At 47.7% G+C, this 22,775-nt stretch overlaps 2 protein-coding genes across 2 annotated transcripts; one reads left to right on the top strand and one right to left on the bottom strand.

Moving 5' to 3' along the window:
- The first annotated feature begins 620 nt into the window (after window positions 1–620).
- Window positions 621–1,019, top strand: LOC136469303 (protein AUXIN-REGULATED GENE INVOLVED IN ORGAN SIZE-like). Its single transcript, XM_066467544.1, has one exon. It carries the CDS (start codon window positions 621–623, stop codon window positions 1,017–1,019), a length of 399 nt encoding a protein of 132 aa, XP_066323641.1.
- A 6,251-nt stretch (window positions 1,020–7,270) lies between these two features.
- On the bottom strand, window positions 7,271–10,151 carry LOC136472439 (NAC domain-containing protein 35-like). Its single transcript, XM_066470147.1, has 3 exons — window positions 9,803–10,151; window positions 9,252–9,520; window positions 7,271–8,155 (listed from the first exon to the last, which is right to left on the bottom strand). The coding sequence occupies exons 1-3, from the start codon at window positions 10,068–10,070 to the stop codon at window positions 7,565–7,567; spliced, it is 1,128 nt and encodes a 375-aa protein (XP_066326244.1). The 5' UTR covers window positions 10,071–10,151; the 3' UTR covers window positions 7,271–7,564.
- Between the last annotated feature and the right edge of the window lie 12,624 nt (window positions 10,152–22,775).

The following is a 22,775-nucleotide window of genomic DNA, read 5'->3' as shown; positions in this document are numbered from 1 at the left end:
TGACGAGCGAGCAGCCAGCAGCCACCCTGCACCAGCAGACGGAGAGAGAGAGCGACCTGTGCATGTGCAGTGCTTCGCATCGGCATCACACGCACACGTTGGTTGCTTGATAGTACCATTGCTATGCTACAGCAGCAAGCCCATCATCGTCTTTTTTCGTTCCATCCGGCACACAAAATATGCATCTAAATTCTAATCAATGCATGGTTCTCAACTCTGAAGGCGAGGCGTGTGTGAGTCACGGGCACTGGTTGCTGAGCACCACAACTCCCGAAGGTGAAGTGTGTGTGATTGTGATCGTGATCCACCCAGTGGTAATAATCTAATCTAGGGAGTTAACCATCCCCGTTTAATTACACGCATGCATTGGCCACCTGCCGCGCGGGCCCCACAATCCCACCTCTCTGCTCCTGGTTTCTCCCATCACCCTATAAAAATGTTCCCGAAAGCTCGCAAACCCACCACCGGCCACCGATCCCCCCCGTGTTCCGTCCCGTCCCTCCAGCAAATCCGGAGCCCGTTCCATCCATCCGGCACCGGCCACCGGCGAGGCCAACAACCACTCCACCAGCAGCGGGGATCACCGCCTCCGACCCACTGCTCCGGGCGCCGCGCCTCAGATGCACCTGCTCGACCTCCACCGCCGCCAAGACCACGGCAGCATGTCCGGCCGCGCCGACAGCGCCGGAGGCCGCCGCAAGTCGTCGCCTCTCGCCGCCGCGGGGGTCCCGGCGAGGCCCGGCGCGGGCAGTCCGGGCGCCGGCGGGACCTCGGCCATGACCACGTACCTGGGCGCGGAGGCGGCGGTGCTGCTGGCGTGCGTGACGGCCACGCTGCTGGTGCTGCCGCTGCTGCTGCCGCCGCTGCCGCCGCCGCCGCCGCTCGTCCTCCTCGTGCCCGTCGCCATCTTCGCCGTCCTCCTGCTCCTCGTCCTCGTCCCCTCCGACGCCCGCGCCGCCGTCACCGTCGCCGCGCCCGCCTCCTCCCGCTCCTCCCGCTCCCGCTCCTCTTACTTGTAGTCGCTAGTACTTGTAGCTGATTAGAGTGAGTAGTAGTAGATTTTTGCGTGGAAATGTAAATAAAAATCCAACGCGGAGTCTTCTTCTTATTGAGAGATCGACTAGTACATGGACACGATTTTGCTTTGCTCCACCTCGACGGGATTTTGGCTCAGTTCCTTTCATTCATTTTTTTTTTAAATTTCCTTGTCCTCGCAGCAATCTCACTCGTAGAAGTTGCGAAATTGGTTGCAATTCTGCATCTAGCAAATTTCACTCGGACATAGGAGTACATGCATAGACGCATAGTACTACATGCATCGATTCAGATTTGCTTGGATCAGGAATTCACTTGGTGCGGCAACAACTCTGCGTGCCATCTGAGGCTGCAACTGGAATTATTGCAGGGACTCAACGCGAAGCAACCGAACGAGCCCTGAATCGGACGACGGCAGGGCAGCGAGATGCCGAGATCCATCTCAACCACTCAATGTACGCACGCACGCACGCGCACGTGTGCAGCAGCGTCCTCCAGACGCTACATGGATTTCCTGACGGTTGCTGCACTTGCACGCAAAATGAAACTACAGTACTTGCTGGCTTGTTCATCCAACACACAATCGTCGCCTCTGGCACTCGGGGATGGAGACGAGCATTGAGCAATCATTATGGGCCCTTTTTCTTTTCCTTTCCATTTCGAAAGGAAAAGTTCACGGGCCTGATTGCTGGACTTCCGGCCCAGAACCGGCCACAGCTGAGACAGAGCGGTCACAAATTTGAGGTCTACTACGGAGTGGTACGTCTCAAGTCAAGAGCCCAAGATGAGTTTATACATAGTAGGCTGTACTCACTCATCATCCTAAAATAACTCTACATCTTCTTCTTGTTTTTTTCAAGAAGTTATTTTTTTCCTTCAGTTTGACCCATCTTATCGATTTTTAGGGGTGGTTGGATACCTATTTGTAGGAATTGATGATTTCTAGAGCCATAAGAGTATATGAGTAGATGTGTCTATTTCCAACCACCTCTACAAATTATTTCTGTAATAATAAGATAACTCATCTGAAGGGCTGCAAATACCAAATCTTTTTTTTTTCTTGTTTGGGTGCACTCGTATTCATGTCTATCCACATGTGTTGGAGTGAATCGAGGTAAAAGTTAGTTAATTTTCAACTCCAATATATGCGATTAAGATGAATACAAAGTGTATTTAAACAAGACCTTACTTGCCTGAAATATTTGTCACACTCCCAAATCGGCGATGTTTAGCATTGTTGTATTCTTGTCATTTTTACCCTTTGAGTGCCATGGGAGATCCGCATAGATCGTACTCTGAGTTATATAAACTTAAATGAAGGCATGTTTGTTCTAATAAATCTTGAAATATAGCTAGAAAATATATAAAATTATAAAAAGATCGTCACGTACGCATACAACATAATATGGCGCGGTTATTTGTAATTGTAGCCCAACCTGCCATGCCGCGCATGCAATAAAGCAGGCCGGCGTGCACGCGAGCGAATATGGCCCAGCATGCATGCACACGCACGCACGAGTAGGCCCAGTGCATTCATGGACGCGTGAAAGTAAATAAAAGCGTGCGGCGGTTGGGTTCCACGGCGGTTTTCTCATAACTCCCCTCGTCAAAAGCCCAAAACGCTACTACGGCCCTATTTGGATTTCGAGAATCCAGAGAAAAAAAAAATCCCACGAGCCGATTCTCATCCAAACGGGTTACGGATTTTATCTCACAGATTTTTAAATCTCAAAATCTAATAAAACCGTTGGAATTCTTTTTATGTGGACTCTCAAAACCACTTGGGATCCAAACGGCATCATATACCATTCTCTCTCACGTGCCGTTGTTGTGTGTGTGTGTGTTTTTTTAACAAATGCTACGGTGAGGACGTCCGGTCCTCCGAACGCTCTCGTTCACGGGTGCCGCAACACCAGCCCAATGGCCTCGTAGCCTCTCATCCATAAGTCCCTAACTGTAGCCTGCTATCTCCATTCTCCAGAAAAAATCATCGTAGCTCCGTTGTGACCGCGCTGCCCCGGCGGTCTCCACATTAGCCAGGGCCCCTACAGCCAGCATCTCGACCGTGCCCGAGCGTAGCCACCCGCCTTGATCCCTCTCCACCGTGCCTCGAGCCTGACGTGGCCTTCTCCAGCTCGCTGCCCACCTTCTCCATCAGAGCAGTGACAGCTCGCACTGGACCCGCCACGGCCTTCTGCACCGGAGCGGTGACAACTCGCGCCATCATGAGATCGGGAGCGCCACCATGCAGCACCGTGCTGATCCACCTCGCCCACCATGGAAGCGAAGCAGGGGAGGCCTACGCCTACGCCTACACCCCCATCCACCTCGCGTCATCAGTAGGAAGGGGAGGCCTGTGCCACCGTAATTCCCCACCATGTAGGTCATGACCACACAACGATGCTGTGTTTCAAGTGTTTTTGTACGTTTTCAGATATGTTGCAAGCCTATGTTTCAAGTGTTTCAGTTGTTTCAGATGTATATTTCAATTGTTTCATGCGGATGTTGCAAAAGTAGACGGGGATATTGCATATGTTGCAAGCATCTATCCCCAATGTTTCATCTGTTGTTTGTACATGTATGTTGTAAGTGTTTTAGACGCTTGTCTCAAGTGTTTCATCTGTCTTCTTTTGTATGTTGCAAGTGTTGCATCTCAATGTTTTAAAAGTAGATCGGAATGTTTGCACATATTGCAATGGTGTTTCAAGTGTATGTCCCAAATGTTTCGTCTATTTTAGACGTATGTTGCAAACGTTTTATCTGGATATTGCAAAAATAGATCTGGTGTTTGAATGTTGTAGTGGGACCCACCTGCCACAGGCACAAGCTTGTAGCTGCTGGGCCCGCGTGCATGTATGTGGGAGTGGGGGGGGCGAGCGACAAACATGGGAAACAAGAGCGGGCGTAGATTGAGATGCGGCCCCACGTGTGCGCTCGGGAAACGAGCAGCGTGGGCCCCCACGTGAATCAGGCGCAGGTGTGCCGCGTGTGGGCTGGCGCACAGGTAGGCGCAGCTGGCGCGAGCGTCTGGATGCTAGTGCCTGGATCAAACTTCTGGGCGCTAGCGATTCCCCTTTTTTCACGCATGGTACCTATAATCCCCGACAGTTTAATTAGTAATCCAATCTTGACTTGCAGCTGAAGGAAGTACATATGTGAGCGAACCAAAACGACTTCCAATCTTGATATCTTGGACATAATGAAGATTAAAGAATCCTCCACCAACGGTTTTCTATCCTAATTCCTAATCTATCCATACATGCTTAGATACGCATGGACTACCGCTACTCCCAGGGGCGGATCTAACGGTGGGGCGAGCCCCCCCCCCCCCCCCCCCCCCCACTCTACCATACCGGAGCAGTGGAACCACCCTGGAGCCCCCATGAGTTTTTAGGCAAAGTTCTATAGTGTAGGTGGGGTTGAGACTTAAGATCGAGCAGCAGTCGGAGGTATGCGTTGTTCAGTCCCCCTAAAATTTTTTCTGGATCCGCCGCTGGCTACTCCCTATCATAGGGGCTACAGGTGTTTTTTTTTCTTTGATACTCCCTCACCTGACCATGCCGTCGTCTAGAGTTTCATTGGAATTGAATCTCTGTCTATTATTTTTAGATATGAGACTACAAAGAAGTAGAACTTGGAAATTCTGCTTTGTAGGTTTTGGTTGTAAGTTAGGAGATGTTGTGGGCTTTCTTTGGTCTGGTGGAGGGCGGGAATGGAGGTATTGTCTGTGTGGCACGAACAATATGGCCAAAAATCTTCTCGCGAGGCTGACACAAATTATTAGAAACTATTCGTGATGGTCTTATTCCATATGGAGATCATTTACAACCTAAAACTCACACAAAGCTCCAATGGACCAAGCACTCGGTGTAGCTAGCCTGACAACCCATATTGACCAGTTTTGTTGACATCAGCAAGGCTGTAATGGATCAATTTTGGTCATCAAAAGTGGTCTTACCAAAGTCAATTCCTAGAAGGAAGGAAGCAGTGAGCCAGCGTGGTTTTCAACCAGTTGTGGAGTGGGCTTTCAACCTAGGCCAAGAGGCCCACTAGAGAGAAATTTATCCGTTAGTAACTAGTGTGCAATTAACATGTAAAATTTCCATAATGCTTCAGCTTCAGCTAGATGCAGGTGCTCCCTCTCTTTTTTACAAGTCGTATTAGCTTTGTCCTAAGTCAAATATTTATATCTTTGGTCATTAATTTCAAAAAATCTAAAAAGATTCATGACATAAGATTTATGTTTTTAGATTTATGTTTTTGGATTCACTAATCTAGATCATATGTTATGAAACTGTAAGTTTTTTTGAATGGAAGGTAAAAGATAGTAATGTTTGACTTAGAACAAAGCTAATGTGGCATGTAAAAAAACCCGGAGAGAGTACATAGAGAGACACTGATTAGCGAATGGTATTACCGAATATAAGTACAGATCAATATGTACATAAGAAAAGTCAAAACGTCTTATAATTTGGAATGGTGGAAGTACTTCTGCTAGTTGCAAATTGTAAGCCGTTTTAGTTTTGTCCTAAGTCAACCTTCTCTAGTTTTTTATCAAATTTATAGAAAAGAGCACACACATCTACATCATCAAAATAAGATTACCATGAAATACATTTTGATAGCGCATTTATTTGTTATTATAAATGTTATTATATTTTCCTATAAACTTAATCAAAATAGATTAGATAAGTTTTACTTATACTTGGTATGAAGTATGTATTTATGGCTAACAAGGTCATACGTGCGTTGACAGCAAGAGCACGAAGGTTGCCGTGTGGACTGTGCAGTGCAGACTGTGGAGTAAACACGGTCGGCAACGGCAAGGCCTGCATCATACACGGCGGCGGCGCGTGTATGTGTGCACCAACTGGACCGCCACACTTGACTGCTCCTCTCCGGCAATTGTTAGAGCAGGCTGGTAGTAATAATCAGATTAAATTAAAAACTGGATTTGTTTAATTCAAAAAAAAAGAAAAGAAAGATAAAGGATTGGATATGAGCAAGACTGTGAGAGATGGTGTAACATTTCAAGTTTTTTTTTCCATGTTATTCTCTCGCGCACTGTTGATGCCTTTAATTTGTTGTTAAAATAGATCGTTAAGCTGGTTCTATCGTCTCAAACCACCAGTTTAATTTGTTGTTAAAGTAAGATTAATTAGTTGATTTTGAACGAAATTAAAGTCAATTTCATTCTAGCTAACTATAGATTTCACCTTTTCCCAGTATGAGGAAAAAGGACTCAAATGATATAGACAACTACAATAAATAAGGATCAATTAACTTTTAATAATTCTTGAAACAAAAAGTTGAACTGAACTCGCATGTTATGTATACCACTAAAAGAATAATTAGGGAAGAAGACATTCTTATCGTGGCTACTCTCTCTCAACACTATGTTTCAAAATGGCTAACTGTGTCTACCTTATATATGATTATTGGCAGATCATGAAGAATGGATATGTGATGCACTACAATGGTTCTTATTTTTGTTAATGCTTTTGGTTCCAAACATCACATTGCAACCACATTAACTGTTCCAGATATTATATTGGGGAGTGAAGTACTCTTTATCATCATATTTCATTTCTAATGCATGCATATGTATCAAGGGGGATGGATCCTAGCTAGTTGTTCGGCTAGCACATATTTCAAAATTCAAACTTTATTATCTTTGAATAACAATTAGCCTAATAATATAAAAATTTATACTACAAAAATAGTATCGTTAGATTTATATATTGAAATACTTTCTAATGACCAAACTTTTGTTCCTATAAATTATACTATAATATTGTAGGAGAAATTATAGGTCAAAATATGTTCTTAAAAACTACACCAAGTTAAATCACGCCTTATGTTTTGAGATGGAGGGATTAGTTCTAATTAACTAGACTCATGGTTTCTGAACTAGGAATCTAACATAGACAAGATATCATGCAAAAACGCTTTAACTTAAGAAACTAGCTAGAACAGTGTACAGGTAGAAATAGCATTTTCCGAACTGCTTTCTTAAAAGCTGAGGTAAAACTCCCGTTAAAAAAATAGCATTTTTCAAACAGTGTACAAGTAGAAATAAATCTCAATATATATATAACATATGGACATATTTCTGCATACGTTTTTGTCATTTCATGTAAACATGAAATCTGTAAACTAATGCTGGGGCAACAATAAATTAAACTGAAATGATAATTGAAACATACATATATAAGCCTAAGGCCAGATGACCAAATAATCTTTATTTCCATCTCTAATCGAGTTATGCTACAAGGTCTGCATTACCAAATAATAGAAATTGACATATTGTTACACCAGCTATTCATATATATGAGATGGTGAACTGATTAATATAGTGGAGCATTGCATAGGACTAGAACTAACTCATCGATCCTATATATTCCATTACATCTTAACCATGTTCTAGCCCAAATAATAATTATGTGTCTGCACATATACACACCTGTATTCATATATAATACGTGCACGCATGCAAGCATGCATATAAATGCTTCGAGCCACCTGAAAGTCACTTGAAGCTTGTGCAAACCTTGGGAGATTCTAGGAGTGGATTCCAATCCCAAATCTTTTCCATGCTAGGAAAAGGAAGCAATGGACCTTGTGATGGTGGCAAGGGCTGGTTAGGGTTTCCTTGGCTATTATATGATCCAATTGCCCTACTCAGCTCATCTATTGGAATTGTTGCCATTGTAGCGGAGTTTGCATTAAGCAGGGCATGTGTGGAAGAAGGCAGCATCGGTGGGTTAGCACCTTTCATGTGGTAGAGTGATGTACCCTCCTCCTCCGTCGATGTGGTGGAGCTAAGTGAGGGGGTTGACAGGAAAATTGACGTCTGTGGTGCCATTGTTGCTGCTCGAGCTGCAGCTGACGATGTCATGGCTATGGTCGTGTTTGCTCCACTGTATGGCTTGTTCATGTGAGCTGATGAGTGGCCACCGTCGAACATTGGTGCCAGGTGGGGTGATGCTGATGAAGTCCGGTGGTGCTTCTTTTCCATGATCGGTGCAGCCTTTGAGCTGGATGATCTTGTTGTTGTGGTGCTGAGGTGAAAGTTGTCCTCAATCCCTGGTCGTTTATACACTTTGCAAAGAGAAATTTCCTAAATATGATATGAAAATGAATTAATCAAGATTAATACAAAATTAAATGGGTATTCCTAACAAACACTTAAAAGTAACTATAACTCATGCAATTAGCAGAGAGACTGAAAAATTTCTTATGCGCAAGTGATAGATTTAAGTATATGTGCATAAACCATGGTTATATATTGAAAGAGAGAGGAAGTTTGAAGCCAACATAAAAATGTCACTTGAAAAAGTTTTTCATGTGAAGGAGGCTGTGCTTCATCATGCTATACACTAAACAGATAGGCACATAACAGTACTCCAAAATATTAATTAACTTTCCTTCTTAGATCTGACGTTGTCGTTTCTACAGTACTGCTATATATTGTTTGAGAACCATGAAGTAGCTTTCTCTTTTGAGTAGTTATCATCCCAGATATGTGCAGATCTTGAAAAGTAAGTTGCAAAACATCCAAAAAGGAGGGACCAGTCTTTGCAAAGGAAAAGCAGAAGAAAAGAGTAACCGATCTGTACAGAAACTTGGAAAAGTTTTCAAGTAGTTCCTTCTCTGTTCTAAAAACTCTCGGATAAGTTCTGAAGAAAAATATTGATCTACTTTTGCAAGTGATGGGAATAACCTAATTAACTAGCTAGCAGGGAACATATTAGAGAGAGAGAGAAACTGCCGATATGTACATCTACTACTAGCAAGCCTAGAAAACCATGGTGATCTTAGCTAGATCTTGCACGTACGTGTAATTCGCACGGTGCACTTGCTTTTAATTAACAAGAGTAGTGTTTGCAACTTTGATACACATGTGCCACAGCCGGCGATCACAAACATATGCTAACAATCATCAATCAAGGACCCAAATCCCAAAAGTGAGGGCAATTTCAATTTAAGCAGTGGATTCATCTTTCAACTCGTGTGCTAACTTTTCCAAGATCTCAAAGAACTCAAAAAGAAAAAATAAATAAACAACTCAAATAAGGAAAACAAATTGAAGCAGCCATGCAGTGAGCGAGGATCAGAGCAAAAATTTCTCAAAAACAAAAACATCTTTATTTATACCAGTACGTACTTATTTGTTAACAGATGAAGGAAATATAAAGCTGGAATTTTGTTGCTACCTTTTGGTAGCGGTCGGTCTCGCCGGAAGGAAGGCGGTACTCGTTCATGATCCAGCTGCTCCTGAGCCCCTTGGGCGCCTTCCCGACATAGAACACCAGCGTCTTCTTGAGCCCGATCGGCCGCTTCACCTCAACGTACACCGTGCGGTCGGCCCCCGTGGCCTTCCAGTAGCCGGACGGCGTGACTCGGTTGGGGCGGTCGCCATTGCGGTACTTGCGGTCTCTCGGAACGTAGAAGTACCACTCCTTGTCCCCAATCGAAGCCAAAGCTGCGGTGGTTTATGTAGAGCATGAGATGAGAGCAGTCATGTAGTTAGTATAGACACAAAAGCGAAAAATAGACACCATCAGCGCATGCATGAAAAATAAAGCAAGCAGCAAGCAAAAAGCAGGCTGAATAAAGGCTCACATCAGATGAAAAGAAAAGAAAATAAAGGGGGTCGGTCACATGCATGAAATCATATATGCCAGATCCCCTTGATATTACTCCTTATTAGCAGGAGCTAGCTGGTATGGTAGCAGTTCACATGTTGCTTGCTTATGCGTCTTACCAGGGAGATCCCATGGGTCGTAGCGGTAGAGGTCGACGAGGTTGATGAGCTCGATGTTGAAGCGCTTGCCCTCCACCCTACGGCGGAGGTAGAAGTCGATGAGCTCTTCCTCCGTGGGGTGGAATCGGAACCCCGGCATCACCATGTCGCCTTCGCCTTGCTGCTGCTGCCCATCGTCGCCGCCGCCTCCGCCGTGCTGCTGCTGCTGCTGCTCTCCGGATGCTCCCCCCATGCTCGAGCTCGATCGACGGCGGCCTGCTTGTGTCATTACCTCCCCTCCCCGCAGCCAGCCTAGGTAGCTTCTTTATAGCACGCAGCCGCAGGACCAGAGGAGGAGGAGGACGACTAGTACAAGACCACCAGCCCTAACTACACCCACACGCCACACACAGAGACAGATCGATGGAGACCCAGCTAGATTTTTTTAACACTTCCTGTAAACTATTTTTAAATCTAACACTATTTAATTTTTTTTTCCAAAACTAATACTATTGGCCGTGCTTATTGTCATGGCGCGGCGAAATGCCTGTGCCGCGCCATGCATGGTGGTGCGGTGAGAGGGGTGACGTGGCAACGACCAGGGTGCTGACCGGTGACATGGCAGGGTCTGCCGCGCCACTGATCTTGGCGCGACAATGACGCGTCAAGGACCACGGCGCGGCAGGACCAGGTAAATATCGCCTGTGAGCCGCCCTCCCTCCCGCCTACCCGCGAGCCGCTCGCCCTCCCTCCTGCCTGCCCTCCTGCCTGCCCGCAGCGCCGCCCCCTCCAGCCGCCCGCCATGCCCCCCGGCCACACACGCCGGTTGCCCGCCGCGCCACGGACGTCCTCACTACAGTTCAACCCTCGCTGAAGTGAAATTTGATGCCTATTTCTTCATAATCAAAACCCTCATACCTTCATTACCCCTTTATATTAATCGTTAGTCATTAAATTAAGAGATTCTTTTAAAATATACTTTAGCTGTTAATTTATCTTATATTGTATTATTATTTATATACTTTAATTGTTAATTTTCTTACTGTGTATTATTAATTATAGCGAAAACAAATGTCTAATTAAAAGACACGTGAAATATAAATGTATTTATGTGTTTTTGTGCACTAGACATACATATATATAGCGACAAATTTGGTTGGTTGAGTTTTTATGATTTAAATTGTTATATGCTTGTTTTCTTATATGGAAACATTAATCAAATGATCATTTTACTCAAGCATATATTGAAAAGCACTAGAACCTCTAAAATCATGCACAACATTGTCGATATCGTACTGCTATCAGCATACATAAATCGTAGAATTTAGTGACCAAGGAGGTAAAATTATGACTATCCAAGCTATCTCATATTTCTCACAGAAACACCGGTGGACAGTAGGTCCATACATAGAAGTTGTTTATTTTCCTAGTGAAGATGTTTAATATGTCTATTAATGTTACTTTGAATATATACATGTGCTTTCATATTATGTTCCTACTGCATAACAAGTAGTTTAAATTTTGCAATGCTACATAATGTTAATTTGAAGATCGTTAATTTGAATACTCTAACCCTTTGTTTATCAATTTATAACAGGATGGCCCCTCCCACGCAGCACCCGTTGTACCCCTTCTTGAGGTGGAGTACGACGAGCCGCACCGAGCACACTTCTTGAGTGACACCGACGCAGAGGTGCCCTTGCCTCCTTTGAGGCCCCGCACGCACATCAGGGCGCACCAGTGGGACAAGCGTTACGCGCCGTATATACGGCGTGCTGGCTTCCTCAAGCTTCTCCGTGTTGTCAACTATGGTCTTCCGCCCCTTGACCCAACACTACTTACTGCAGTTGTAGACATGCGATTTTTTTTATTTTTAACACTTTTTATAAACTAATTTTAAATCTAATACTGTTTTTTTTTCAAAACTAACACTTTTGGCCGCGCCTATTGCCATGGCGCGGCAAAACGCCTGTGCTGCGCCATGCATGGTGGCGCAGCGGGAGGATGACATGGCGACGACTGGAGTGCTGACCGGTGACATGGCAGGGTCTGCCGCGCCATAGACCATGGCGTGGCACTGACGCACCAAGGCCCACGGCGCGACAGGACCTGGACGTAGACAGAAGACCAGCCTCAGCTGCTGTCGGTGAGAATCGGCAGCGACGCGACCATGGACCCCGGCTTCGTGTCGCAGCTGAACGGCACTTGCAGCTCCGACCCCAACGCCTTCGCCTTCCTCGACCCCTCGCCGGTGGGCTTCGACAACGCCTTCTACCGGAACCTGCAGGTCGGCAAGGGCCTCCTGGTCTCCGACTAGGTGATCTACTCCGTCATGAGGTCGCGCAGCACGGTCGACTACTATGCGTCCAACCAGGGTGCCTTCTTCGGCGATTTCGTGGCGGAGATGACCAAGCTCGGGAGGATCGGGGTCAAGACGCCAGCCACCGGCAGCGAGATACGTCGAGACTGCCGATTTCCGAACTAGTTGCTAGTTAATCTCGCCGGTAGTGCTCCCGCGACGCATTGAAACGAATATGAAGCAAATAAATGGAGTCAGTGCACAAGTTGACAAGTTGCCACATAACATTTTCATTGGTTCATGAGTCTGCAAGTTTTTCATGAACCAATGAAAATGTTATGTGACAACTTGTCAACTTGCGCACGGACTCCATTTATTTGCTTCATATTCGTTTCAATGCGGTGCGGGAGCACTATCGGTGAGATTAACTATCAACTAGTTCGGGAACCGACAGTTCCGGCGTATCTCGCCGCCGGTGGCCGGCGTCTTGACCCCTATCCTATCGAGCTTGGCCATCGCCGCCACGAAATCGGTGAAGAAGGCATCCTGGTTGGACGCGTAGTAGTCGACCGTGCTGCGCGACCTCATGTCGAAGTAGATCACCTGGTCGGAGCCTAGGAGGCCCTTGCCGACCTACAGGTTGCGGTAGAAGGCATTGTCGAAGCCCACCGGCGAGGGGTCGAGGAAGGCGAAGACGTTGGGGTCGGAGCTACAGGTGTCGTTCAGCTGCGACGCAAAGCCGAGGTCCATGGTCGCGTCGCTGCCGATCCTCACCGACAGCAGCTGAGGCTAGTCTTCTGTCTGCGTCCAGGTCCTGCCGCGCCGTGGGCCTTGGCGCGTCAGTGCCGCGCCGTGGTCTATGGCGCGGCAGACCCTGCCACATCACCGGTCAGCGCCCCGGTCGTCGCCACGTTATCCTCCCGCCACGCCACCATGCATGGCGCGGCACAGGCGTTTCGCCGCGCCATGGCAATAGGCGCAGCCAAAAGTGTTAGTTTTGGAAGAAAAAAAATTAAACAGTGTTAGATTTAAAATTAGTTTACAAAAAGTGTTAAAAAAATGCCCAGCTAGACATGTACAAGACGAGATGGATGGATTGGCCGGCCGGCCTAGCTGTACGGTTGTGCGGTTCGGTATTCTTCTCGCTAGCTCTTGGACGGACGAGGACGAATGAGGTTGATTGCTGCTTGCAAGTGGTGGTGGTGCTACTGGTACTTGTGTTGAAGGGGAGAGAGAGATAAGAGAAGATTATTTTCCTAATTAAAACTCAAATAAGACAGCACTCCAATTGTGATGAGGACCGGCCGTGTCGTCCTATTGATATGTGCTGGTATTAATGGCTCTTACTTTTAGCTAAGCAATATCTCTACATACATACGCATACGTCCAAGAATTGGAGAGAGAGAGCAAGAGATCACATCACAGTTTCTACAGCTATATATTCTCTCTAAGCACTCTCTCTCATGTATCTCTACATATGTGTCATCTTAGCTTGTAAGACCTTGTTTGGTATAGCTATTAGGTGCTCCGGCTCCTCGTGAAAAGTAAAGTAGTGGTACTGTTTGAAACAGTTCATGAAGCAATTTTAGTTTTCAAGGTGAAAAATAAACTAGGAAGAGAAAAAGTCATTGGTGCCACGTTTCCTAGCTCCACCAGCTCCGTGTTATAGTGCTACAGAATCAAGAGTCACGGAGCCGGCATCAGGTAAAAAGGAGAGAACTACTCCTAAGATTGTTCAACTGCTTGGAGGTTCTTTAGCCTATTCGGCTGGAGCTGAAACGATCGTATACGATCGTGGATTATTACTATTGGCTGGTTTGATGTGAGAGAAAAATATTGTTCTGGCTAAAAATTTATGATTGTTTACGACCAAGCAAACAGGGCGCTTGCATATATATAGTAATAGTTATTATGGAGTATACATATACTGCTGTTAGAGCACCTCTAGCAGGCTACCTAAACAAGCTACCTATCCTATATTTGACTGTTGTTAGAGCACCTCTAGCAGGCTACCTAAACAGGCTACCTATCCTATATTTGGGTAGTGGAGGCAAAAAAATGCACTCCAGCAGGCTACTTATCAGGCTACCTAAATTTGTTGGCCCAACAGATTCCCCTTCCCACTACCTACATCTGTTGGCTCAACAAATCTATCTACCTATTTTTCTTCGCTTCTTTCCTCTCTCCCGCACGTGTCTCTCTCTCCCGCAGCGCGTCTCGCCCCGACGCTGGCCGCGCGCCTCCTACCCGCCGGTGGCGCCCCTCCCCTGCGGGCCTCCTTCGCCAGCGCCGCCCCTCCCCGACGCTAGCGAAGTCCCTCCCGACGCCAAGCGGAGCTCCTCCCCGCTGCCGGTCGCACATCTCCTCCCCGCCGGTGGCGCCCCTCCCCCGTGAGCCTCCCTCGCCGCGGAGCCCCTCCTCGACGCCGGCCCTCCTCTGCCTCGCGTCCGGCCTTCCTTCCTGGCGGCGCTCCGGTGGTTCTCTGTGCCGCGGCCCTGGCGATTCCCTAGTGCGGCTTCCCGGCCGGGCACGGCTCCTGGCGGCGCTCTGGTAACTCCCCTCCCCGGCGAGACCTACTTCCGGCAACTTCCCTCCCTGGCGACAAGAAAGAGGACTGCTGGAATGAATTTAGGAGCCATATTTTAGGTAGTACTGCTGGAGTTGGAAGCAAAATATAGTTAGTATGCAAATAAGTGACTACCGAGAAATAGGTAGTATATTTTAGGTGGTACTATTGAAGATGCTCTTAGTAGCTATTGCCTACAGCTATGGAAGGACCTAGCTACAGAAAGGAGAGGGGAAAGACATGGCTACAGTGCTGTTATATATACTGCGCAGTTGAGCCTTTGAGAGAGTTTGAGGAAGGGCATACATGTACATGTTCAGTTCGGCTACAAAAATGTTTCTATTGTTTGTGTGTGTAGCTAGAAGCCACAGGGATTTTTTTTTTGCCTTTTAACCTTAAAGCAAATATTTTAACAAAAGCATGTATGCCAAATTAAATTTTCAGGAATTAGATTGTTTTTTTTAACTAGGAATTAGATTGTTGCCCTGTGTGACAAATGAATATATATGACAACACCACATATATTGCCGTGACTAAATGAACACGCTGGCATTATTGCGGACACTTTCCACGTGTGCCATTGACGTGGTATGGAGTTTGAGTAATACCATTTTATTTGTCGTGACCAATTGACAGGTCACGCCATTTTCCCCATCGTGAACAGTAAACTGAGTCATGCCATTTACTTTAGCATGGTGTGACGTCCATTCCATCCGTTCCAAACTTGCTTTTGTAGATATTTTCTTGTCTATCCAAATGAAGGGCGGTCTAAGAGCCTCCAAAGTTTTGAAATCAAGCCCAACCTATTTTACTTGGATGTGGTGGTAATAGTTTTTTAGTTTTTAATTTTTAGTTTTTTTCTCAGAATACTATATTTGAGTTTTGGTTAATTAAGCTACTATTTAGTCCCCAAAATAGTTTTCAAAATCTGGGAAAAATCATCTAAATTCACAGTTCGCAAAGTAGTTTTGTCATCTAACTTCCCAGCATATGTGTTCAAGTGAAATCCAAAGCTCCTTAACAAAAAATATGCTTAAAATTAAGTTCCATATTTGTATTAAAATTGAGAGTATTGAAAACACAAGCTCCATATTTCCATGCATTCAGAAGCATATATCTACTCTTGGAGTGACGATAAGGGATAGTTTCTGAACATGCATGCCTCTATTTATTGGTTTCTGAGTTAAGAGAAGATTATTTTCCTAATTAAAACTCAAATAAGACAGCACGCCAATTGTGATGAGGACCGACCGTGTTGTCCTATTGATATGTGCAGGTATTAATGGCTGTTACTTTTAGCTAACCTAGCTCTACCACTACAGGAAAACGCCTCTTTGCCGACTGCTTGCCCCGGTCGGCAAAGGCATAAACCCAGTTGGCAAAGGCTTTGCCGACCGCAAAGCCACGTGGCAGTCGGCAAAGAGAAGTCGGCAAAGCCTGGGTCGGCAAAGGCGGATTTGCCGACTGCCACGTGGCACACAGTCGGCAAAGCCTTTGCCAACTGCCACGCCAGCAGTCGGCATAGCCATGTGGCGCCGTCAGCCCTGACGGCAGGCTTTGTCGACTGCTGGTTCCTCGGCAGTCGGCAAAGAATTTTTTTTTCAAAAATTGTTTGCCGACTGGCCGCCAGCTCGGCAGTCGGCAAAGAAAGAAAATATTTTTTTTTTGAAATGTTCTTTGCCGACTGCTTTCGGAGTTGCAGTCGGCAAAGGTTTGACCTCTTTGCCGACTGCCTCCCATTGCAGTCGGCAAAGACTCTGTCCTAGGTTTTTTTGCCCAGCTTTGCCGAATTTTTTTTTTGCTTTTGTTTTCTGTTTTCTCGCATCAAAACCCTGCAAAATCACAAATTATAATCCAATTTCACCAGAAGCACCGGTAGCACCATTTATATCACAATTTCATCACATTTGTCGCCAACATCACCACATATATCACAATAACGCACAACATCACATATATCTCACATATATGTCACAATAACAACCACACAAGTGCATTACAACCATCACATGAAGTCCAACACGTCGAACACCACAAGTCGACGTCCATCACACGAAGTTCAACATAACAAGTCTAGGTCCATAACGAAGAAAAGAAATACATGACAACAACTTCGACGATACGGTGGATACATGATAACAGAATCAACAAGTACCTAGCTCGTCGCGCCGTCCCCGGTCTCGTCGTCCGCTCCGCCCCCAGAGCCCCTAGGGTTTGCCCACGGAAACCCCCTTGGACCAAACTGAGGCGCCTGCGCGTACTGCCACCCTCCGCGCACCGTCAGCCACGAGTACGTCGGAGGAGGGCCACGCGGAGGTGGATACGGTGGATAGGGTGCAGGTGGTGGATACGACATCATCTGATGGCCGGGACCTCCAGGAGACGGGTTCGAACCCGCCGACTGTACCTGCACAAGTTAAACGCCAAGTGATGTCATTAGTATCTGCAGCATGGACGCACAAGTTAAAGCAAGAGTCAATATACTCACCGGGGTCCCTCCAGGAGCGACAGGAGCAGGCACAGGAAAAAACTCTGGAGGAGGAGGCGGTGGAGCGAACATTGGAAGAGGAGGCGGTGTAGACGCCCTGGGCGTCTGCATGGACTAGAAGAAGCTGGCCATGTTCTGCATCTGAGTGTTGTAGTGCTGCTGCAGGCTTTGCTGGTAAGCCATCTGTTGCGCCATCATCTGCGCGTGCAATGTGGCGATCCTCTCCTCCATCTTGGCCTCCATCTGGGCCTGCAATATTACATCCGCAGTGTTGATTGTATGTACAGGTGCGAAACGAGTGAACGACGAACGAAACGACACTTACCTATGATGCTGACTGCCGCCGGGGCGCTACGGGGATGTCGCTGGAGCTCGTGGGCGTGGATCGAACCTGGGTCAGCGTAGGAACCTGGGATGGGTCGAGGGCGTTGTGGGCCATGTAGTAGCGTCCGTGCTGCTTCCCTGGTCCCAACCTCTGCAGGAGGTCTGTGTCCAGGGGCTCGGTGGTGGGGTCGAACGTCTCCCCGTAGCGCTGGCGAGCCGCGACGGTGTACTCGGTGGCCTTCTCGTAGGCGGTGGGGTTGGTGTATGCATCAGGCCCGTCCTCCGGGTTGTAGACGTTGTTCGGATCCGTCGCCTTGCCCTTGTGAGAGAGGAGGTACGCGGTGTACTCGTTGATTTCCTGCCCACCGTGCGTCTGCGTCTGCATTGAAAACACAAACTTGGTTACAAGTATTGACAATTGAGCGCAAGGATTAAGACATGAACGGACGCATACCCATCTTGTCGCGAACTGGGGGAGGGGCTGATTCCCTTGGTGGTGTGACACCCCTCGCATCTGCGCACGGCGGCCCTGACGGTCGGCGCGCCTCGCGTACGCCTCATCCGTGCGCCACATGCGCACAATCTCCGTCCAGCATTCCCTGTGGTTGTCGCACCACGACGGACACACCTGCATGACATCAAGTATTTGACATGCGAGAAGATTAGTGTAATGTTTCACTGAAGGAATCTGAACGAATGTTGTCATACTTAATTACCTGCTCGTATTGCGCTTGGGTGAGGTCGGCCTCCCTCGAGTTCATTCTCTGGCGGATTTGGGGCTTCTTGATGTTCTCTCCAAGCACGTTGGCGTGAAAGTCGCGGATGGCCTGTATGCGCGCCTCATGGTATAGGTCCTTGAGACGATCTTTGCAGACCACCTCCTGCACTCGCGCCGCCTGGGCCGCTTTACCCTCCTCGCACGTGAAGAAGTCCTGCACACAGACACATCATGTAGCATTTCCTTTTTGCAAGAAGTCCGACGAATGCGTACTATTTAGCAATGCGGTGCGATGAAAGACTCACCCAAAACTCCCTCTTTATCTTTGCCGCGATGGTCTCGCCACCCTCCTCGACGAGGTAGAAGTGGGACCACTTGGTGGGCACCTTCATCTCGCCGTTGACGTTGACAAGGCCAGGGTAGTACTCCTTAATCAGGAGGCCCTGGATGCCATTGATATGGCGTGCTTGACCTGCTCCACTCACAATCTTCCAGGAACTGCACGAGTCATTAAGAACAATTGTTAGTCTTCAGTTCGATTTTTGACATGTCATATGAACAAGTAGTGAAATCAATAATGGTTACTTACGTCTGGCCCACGGGTGTGATCACCGGGCGCTGGTGGAATTGTGGCCGCACCCTAGGAAGCTGCGTGGGCCCGCGCGAGTACACCTTGGCCACGCCTGACAAAGTCGAAGCCGTCTCGCCTGGTGTAGGCGCGTCATCGCCGTCGTCGTCGTCGTCGTCGTCGTCGTCGCCGCCGCCGCGCTTGTCGTCACGCGACGTCGTCCCCCCTTGCCAGGACAAGAACGGCAGCCTCCTGGTCGCCTGGCGACGTCCGCTGGGGGGCTGGGACCCCCTACTAGATGACCCGCGCACCAACACCTCCTCCTCCTCCTCGTCGTCGGTGGTCTCCTGCGGGGGGACCTGGTACGCCGAGCGTACTGCTCGATGCGGCCGCTGCCGCCGTCCGCCTGGCATTTTGCCGAGTGCCTGCAATGACAAAGAACAAAACTGTTAGCATAAATAAATGACAAGTACTTGTAAAGGAACATAATAATAACAATTAGTGAGAACAAAAAATTTCGGCAGCACCTCCCCTGTACGGGAAGGTTACCAAACCTGCAAGAAAAGACGGCACGATGGTCGACAAACACATATACATGTCAGGCACGATGGCCGACAACCACAAATGTATTTCCAATCCATGCAGAAGAATATAAGCAGGTATTAACAAAGTAAACCACTACTACTAGTAGTACTACTACCTCGTCGTCACGGACGGCGTCACCGGCGCGTGGAGCAGAGGCGCGCGCGAGGACGGCGAGGCGGGGACGGCGCGGCGAGGCGAGGACGGCGCGGCGAGGACGGCGACGCAGGGCCGGCGGACGGCGAACGGCGCGCGGACGGCGGACGGCGCGCGGACGACGGACGGCGGACAGAGCGGGGCACGCCGGATCGGGGCGGGGCAGCGACGGCGCCGGGGCGGGTCGGGGTGAGGCCGCGGCCGCTGCGGGGCCGACGCCGGAGCTGCACGCGGCGACGCGCCTGGCCGGGGCCGGATCGGGGCGGGGCAGCGCTGGTGAGGGGGCCTGGGCGGGGCGGCCGGCGCCGGGAGGGGCCCAACGCGGGGGGGCCAGCGCGGGAGGGGGGGACGCGCCGCGGGGGTGGCCCAGCGCGAGGGGGGGGGAGCACGGGGGGAGGGGGGGGCGCCGCCGGGGATGGCCACGCCGCGCGGGGGAGGGCGCCGCGCCGCCTGGGAGGGGGCGCGCGGCCGCCGGGGAGGGCGCGCGCGGCCGGGGGAGGAGGAGGAGGGGATCCGCCAACTCCAGCAGTACTACCTAAAATATGGCTCCTAAATTCATTCCAGCAGTCCTCTTTCTTGTAGCCACCTGATCCCAAGGTATGGTGGTATGTCTTCTGTTGGGCATTACGTTGGTTCTTTATCACCTGACTCATACCCTCTTCCGAAGTCTTGTACTGTACAAACTCATCTCAATAGGGCCTCTGCTTTGAGATCGGGCCTGGGACAGTAAAATCTGGTGCTATGTTCTTCTTGACATACGTCGTGTATAGGTGTTTCTTCCAAGTCTGAAACTGGGTGGCCATCTTCTTCATTGCCCAATCCCTAACTTGCTCCTTCAATTCATCACCATCTATTATATCATCATAACCATCTGTTTGGATCGTGAAATGTACCAAGACATCATTACAAATTAACGCCTTGTCACGATTAGAGATAAAACTGATATGAGGAGCATTGGTCTTCTTCTTCCATTCACGGGTACTAATCGGGAGCCGGTCCCGTACAAGGTAACCACAGTGGTGCACAAATTTCATTTTATTCGCCCCCCCCGGTTCTCCTATATCCACATTGAACTCCGAGATGATGAAGCGGCCCTCCAATGGCTTTTTGGGACCTCGAACATTTCTACTCTTCATTGTAGTTGTTGATGTCGATCCAGAGGGCTACAAAACATAAACATTATTTTTAATGTCATGAGCACACATAAGACATATGATAATATATATAGCTAATAATAAAAAATATATACTTGGCCAATCTGTTGTTGCTCATTTTGTTCAAGAGCTAAGTACTGACTCCCGTCATCTGCATCCTCTTGCACGTTATTTTTAGCACTATCATCGCTGGCAACTTGAGTGCCAGTGTTGATCAAATTCATCATCAACTCCTCCTCATCCATGTTTCTCGGGTCGGCCATCTAGCTTCAAAAAACAAAACCAATATATAGTACATCAACAGCGCGGTTTGCCCTGGTGTGATTGTTTAGCATTAACGATAACGATAATACGAATGTTGATCAACTAGGCCACGAGAAAGGGCGGTGTGACAAGAGTGATGGTGCTCCACTCCGCCGTATATATGTCTGTACACATGGGTGAACGAGGGCGGCGGTGCTCCGCCGTATACATAGAAACGCATGGACGAACGAGGGCGGCGGTGCTCTGCGACGTATATATACATGCATATGAATACAAATGACATATATATACGTGTCGGCATGGTGGCCGATGTGCTGACGACGACGACGTGAGGCGGGCCGGGGCGGTGTCGGTGCGTGATGTTGTGATCCTATGTACCATGTGAACCATGTAGTCATTCATCATATGAGAAAATTCTATGTTGATAATGTAAGTATAAGTCATTATGAAATGTAAGTATATGTGTCATTCATCATATTACTTTAGCAACATTAATATATTATATCTGTATATTCAAAGTTCACAAATAAAGAAACGTTGAAGTTTTCCTTCATTTGTCTGTAGCCATGCATGCAAGTCCAACCAAAACTGCTTACATCATCACATGTGATATTTTTTATAAACTAAAAAACACTTAGTTTACAAACTGGGTATCAAAATTGAGTTCCTATTTGACCATTATATATCCTACAACAAATCCTTCAAAAAAAAGACCCTACATGAATATATTTGGATAAAATTTCGTTAACAAACATTGATCTATGAAGATAGAAAAAATTCTTCTATTGAAACTGCATCTTGGAATAATGGCATATCATATAGTGATGAATATATGGCGGTTGATTGGCTGGATCATTTTCAGCTTTAGTGACAACGACAATGGTTTCCAAATAATATATAGCGTGTTTATTATACAAGCCATAGATTTACATCGATCTAATTAATTTCTAAAGTAATTTCATTGGTGGTCCTTAATTAAACTTGTCATGAGTTCAGGTCTCAGTGATCTTAAAATGTATTTTAGTACCATAAAATGTAGTTTTTGACACTCTAAACTTGCTAATTTATCCATATAATATCCAAATATTCAAAACTTGCGTTAAGATATGGTTTTGAGATGTGAGCTTGACAACTCCATCTTTCTCTCTTTGGCCTCGCTCGCTGCATATATAGAGTTCTAAATATTCATTTTCAGTTCCTAGATTTTGTGATTCAAAATTTGGAATTTTCAATCGACGTTGACATGGCTTCCACCAAAGTTGTAGTTTTCGACATGATCTATAACTCGGCAGTGGAGGGCTCGGGCGAATGTACAAAGAGATCGATGAACATATCACCTCGAGCTCGGCAGTGGAGGGCCTCGGGTGCGGTGGGGCCACGGGCGTGGTGGAGGGGCCTCGGGCGTAGAGGAGGGCGCGGTGGAGGGCCACGGGTCGCGCGGAGGAGGGGCACGGGCACGCGTAGTGGAGGCCGCACGAGGAAGAAGAGGGCGGCGCCGGTGTCACGAAAGGCGAACGGACACGGTGGAGGCGGCGCGAGGAAGAAGAGGGCGGCGGTGTTCGACGAGGAAGAAGACGAGCGGATCGATCTGCGCGAGGCGCTGGGGGTTATATATCAGAGAGAATTACTCCCAGTGACAGCCACCAACCGGGAGTAAAAACCCTTTACTCCCGGTGCGTATTACCAACCGGGAGTAAAGGTACCTTTACTCCTGGTGCGTGTTACCAACTGGGAGTAAAGGTATACCTTTACTCCCGGTTGGTAACACGCACCGGGAGTAAAGGATATTTTTGGCGGGCCACGAAACTGCAGCCCACCTTTACTCCCGGGTGGGCTTCCCACCCGGGAGTAAAGGTGGCCTGCAGTTTCGTTTCC

Source organism: Miscanthus floridulus, chromosome 8 (assembly GCF_019320115.1).
Source record: "Miscanthus floridulus cultivar M001 chromosome 8, ASM1932011v1, whole genome shotgun sequence".
NCBI classification, from domain to species: domain Eukaryota; kingdom Viridiplantae; phylum Streptophyta; class Magnoliopsida; order Poales; family Poaceae; genus Miscanthus; species Miscanthus floridulus.
This window is presented reverse-complemented; position numbering and strand designations above follow the sequence as displayed.

What these genes read in the sequence shown, in the direction of transcription:
- LOC136472439 (XM_066470147.1), bottom strand. Translation starts at nt 10,070, where the DNA reads ATGACACAAGCAGGCCGCCGTCGATCGAGCTCGAGCATGGGGGGAGCA. An exon ending in CGACCCATGGGATCTCCCTG is followed by an intron (nt 9,521 to 9,802) that starts GTAAGACGCATA and finishes AAACCACCGCAG; the next exon opens with CTTTGGCTTCGATTGGGGAC. An exon ending in AGACCGACCGCTACCAAAAG is followed by an intron (nt 8,156 to 9,251) that starts GTAGCAACAAAA and finishes TATCATATTTAG; the next exon opens with GAAATTTCTCTTTGCAAAGT.
- LOC136469303 (XM_066467544.1), top strand. Translation starts at nt 621, where the DNA reads ATGCACCTGCTCGACCTCCACCGCCGCCAAGACCACGGCAGCATGTCC.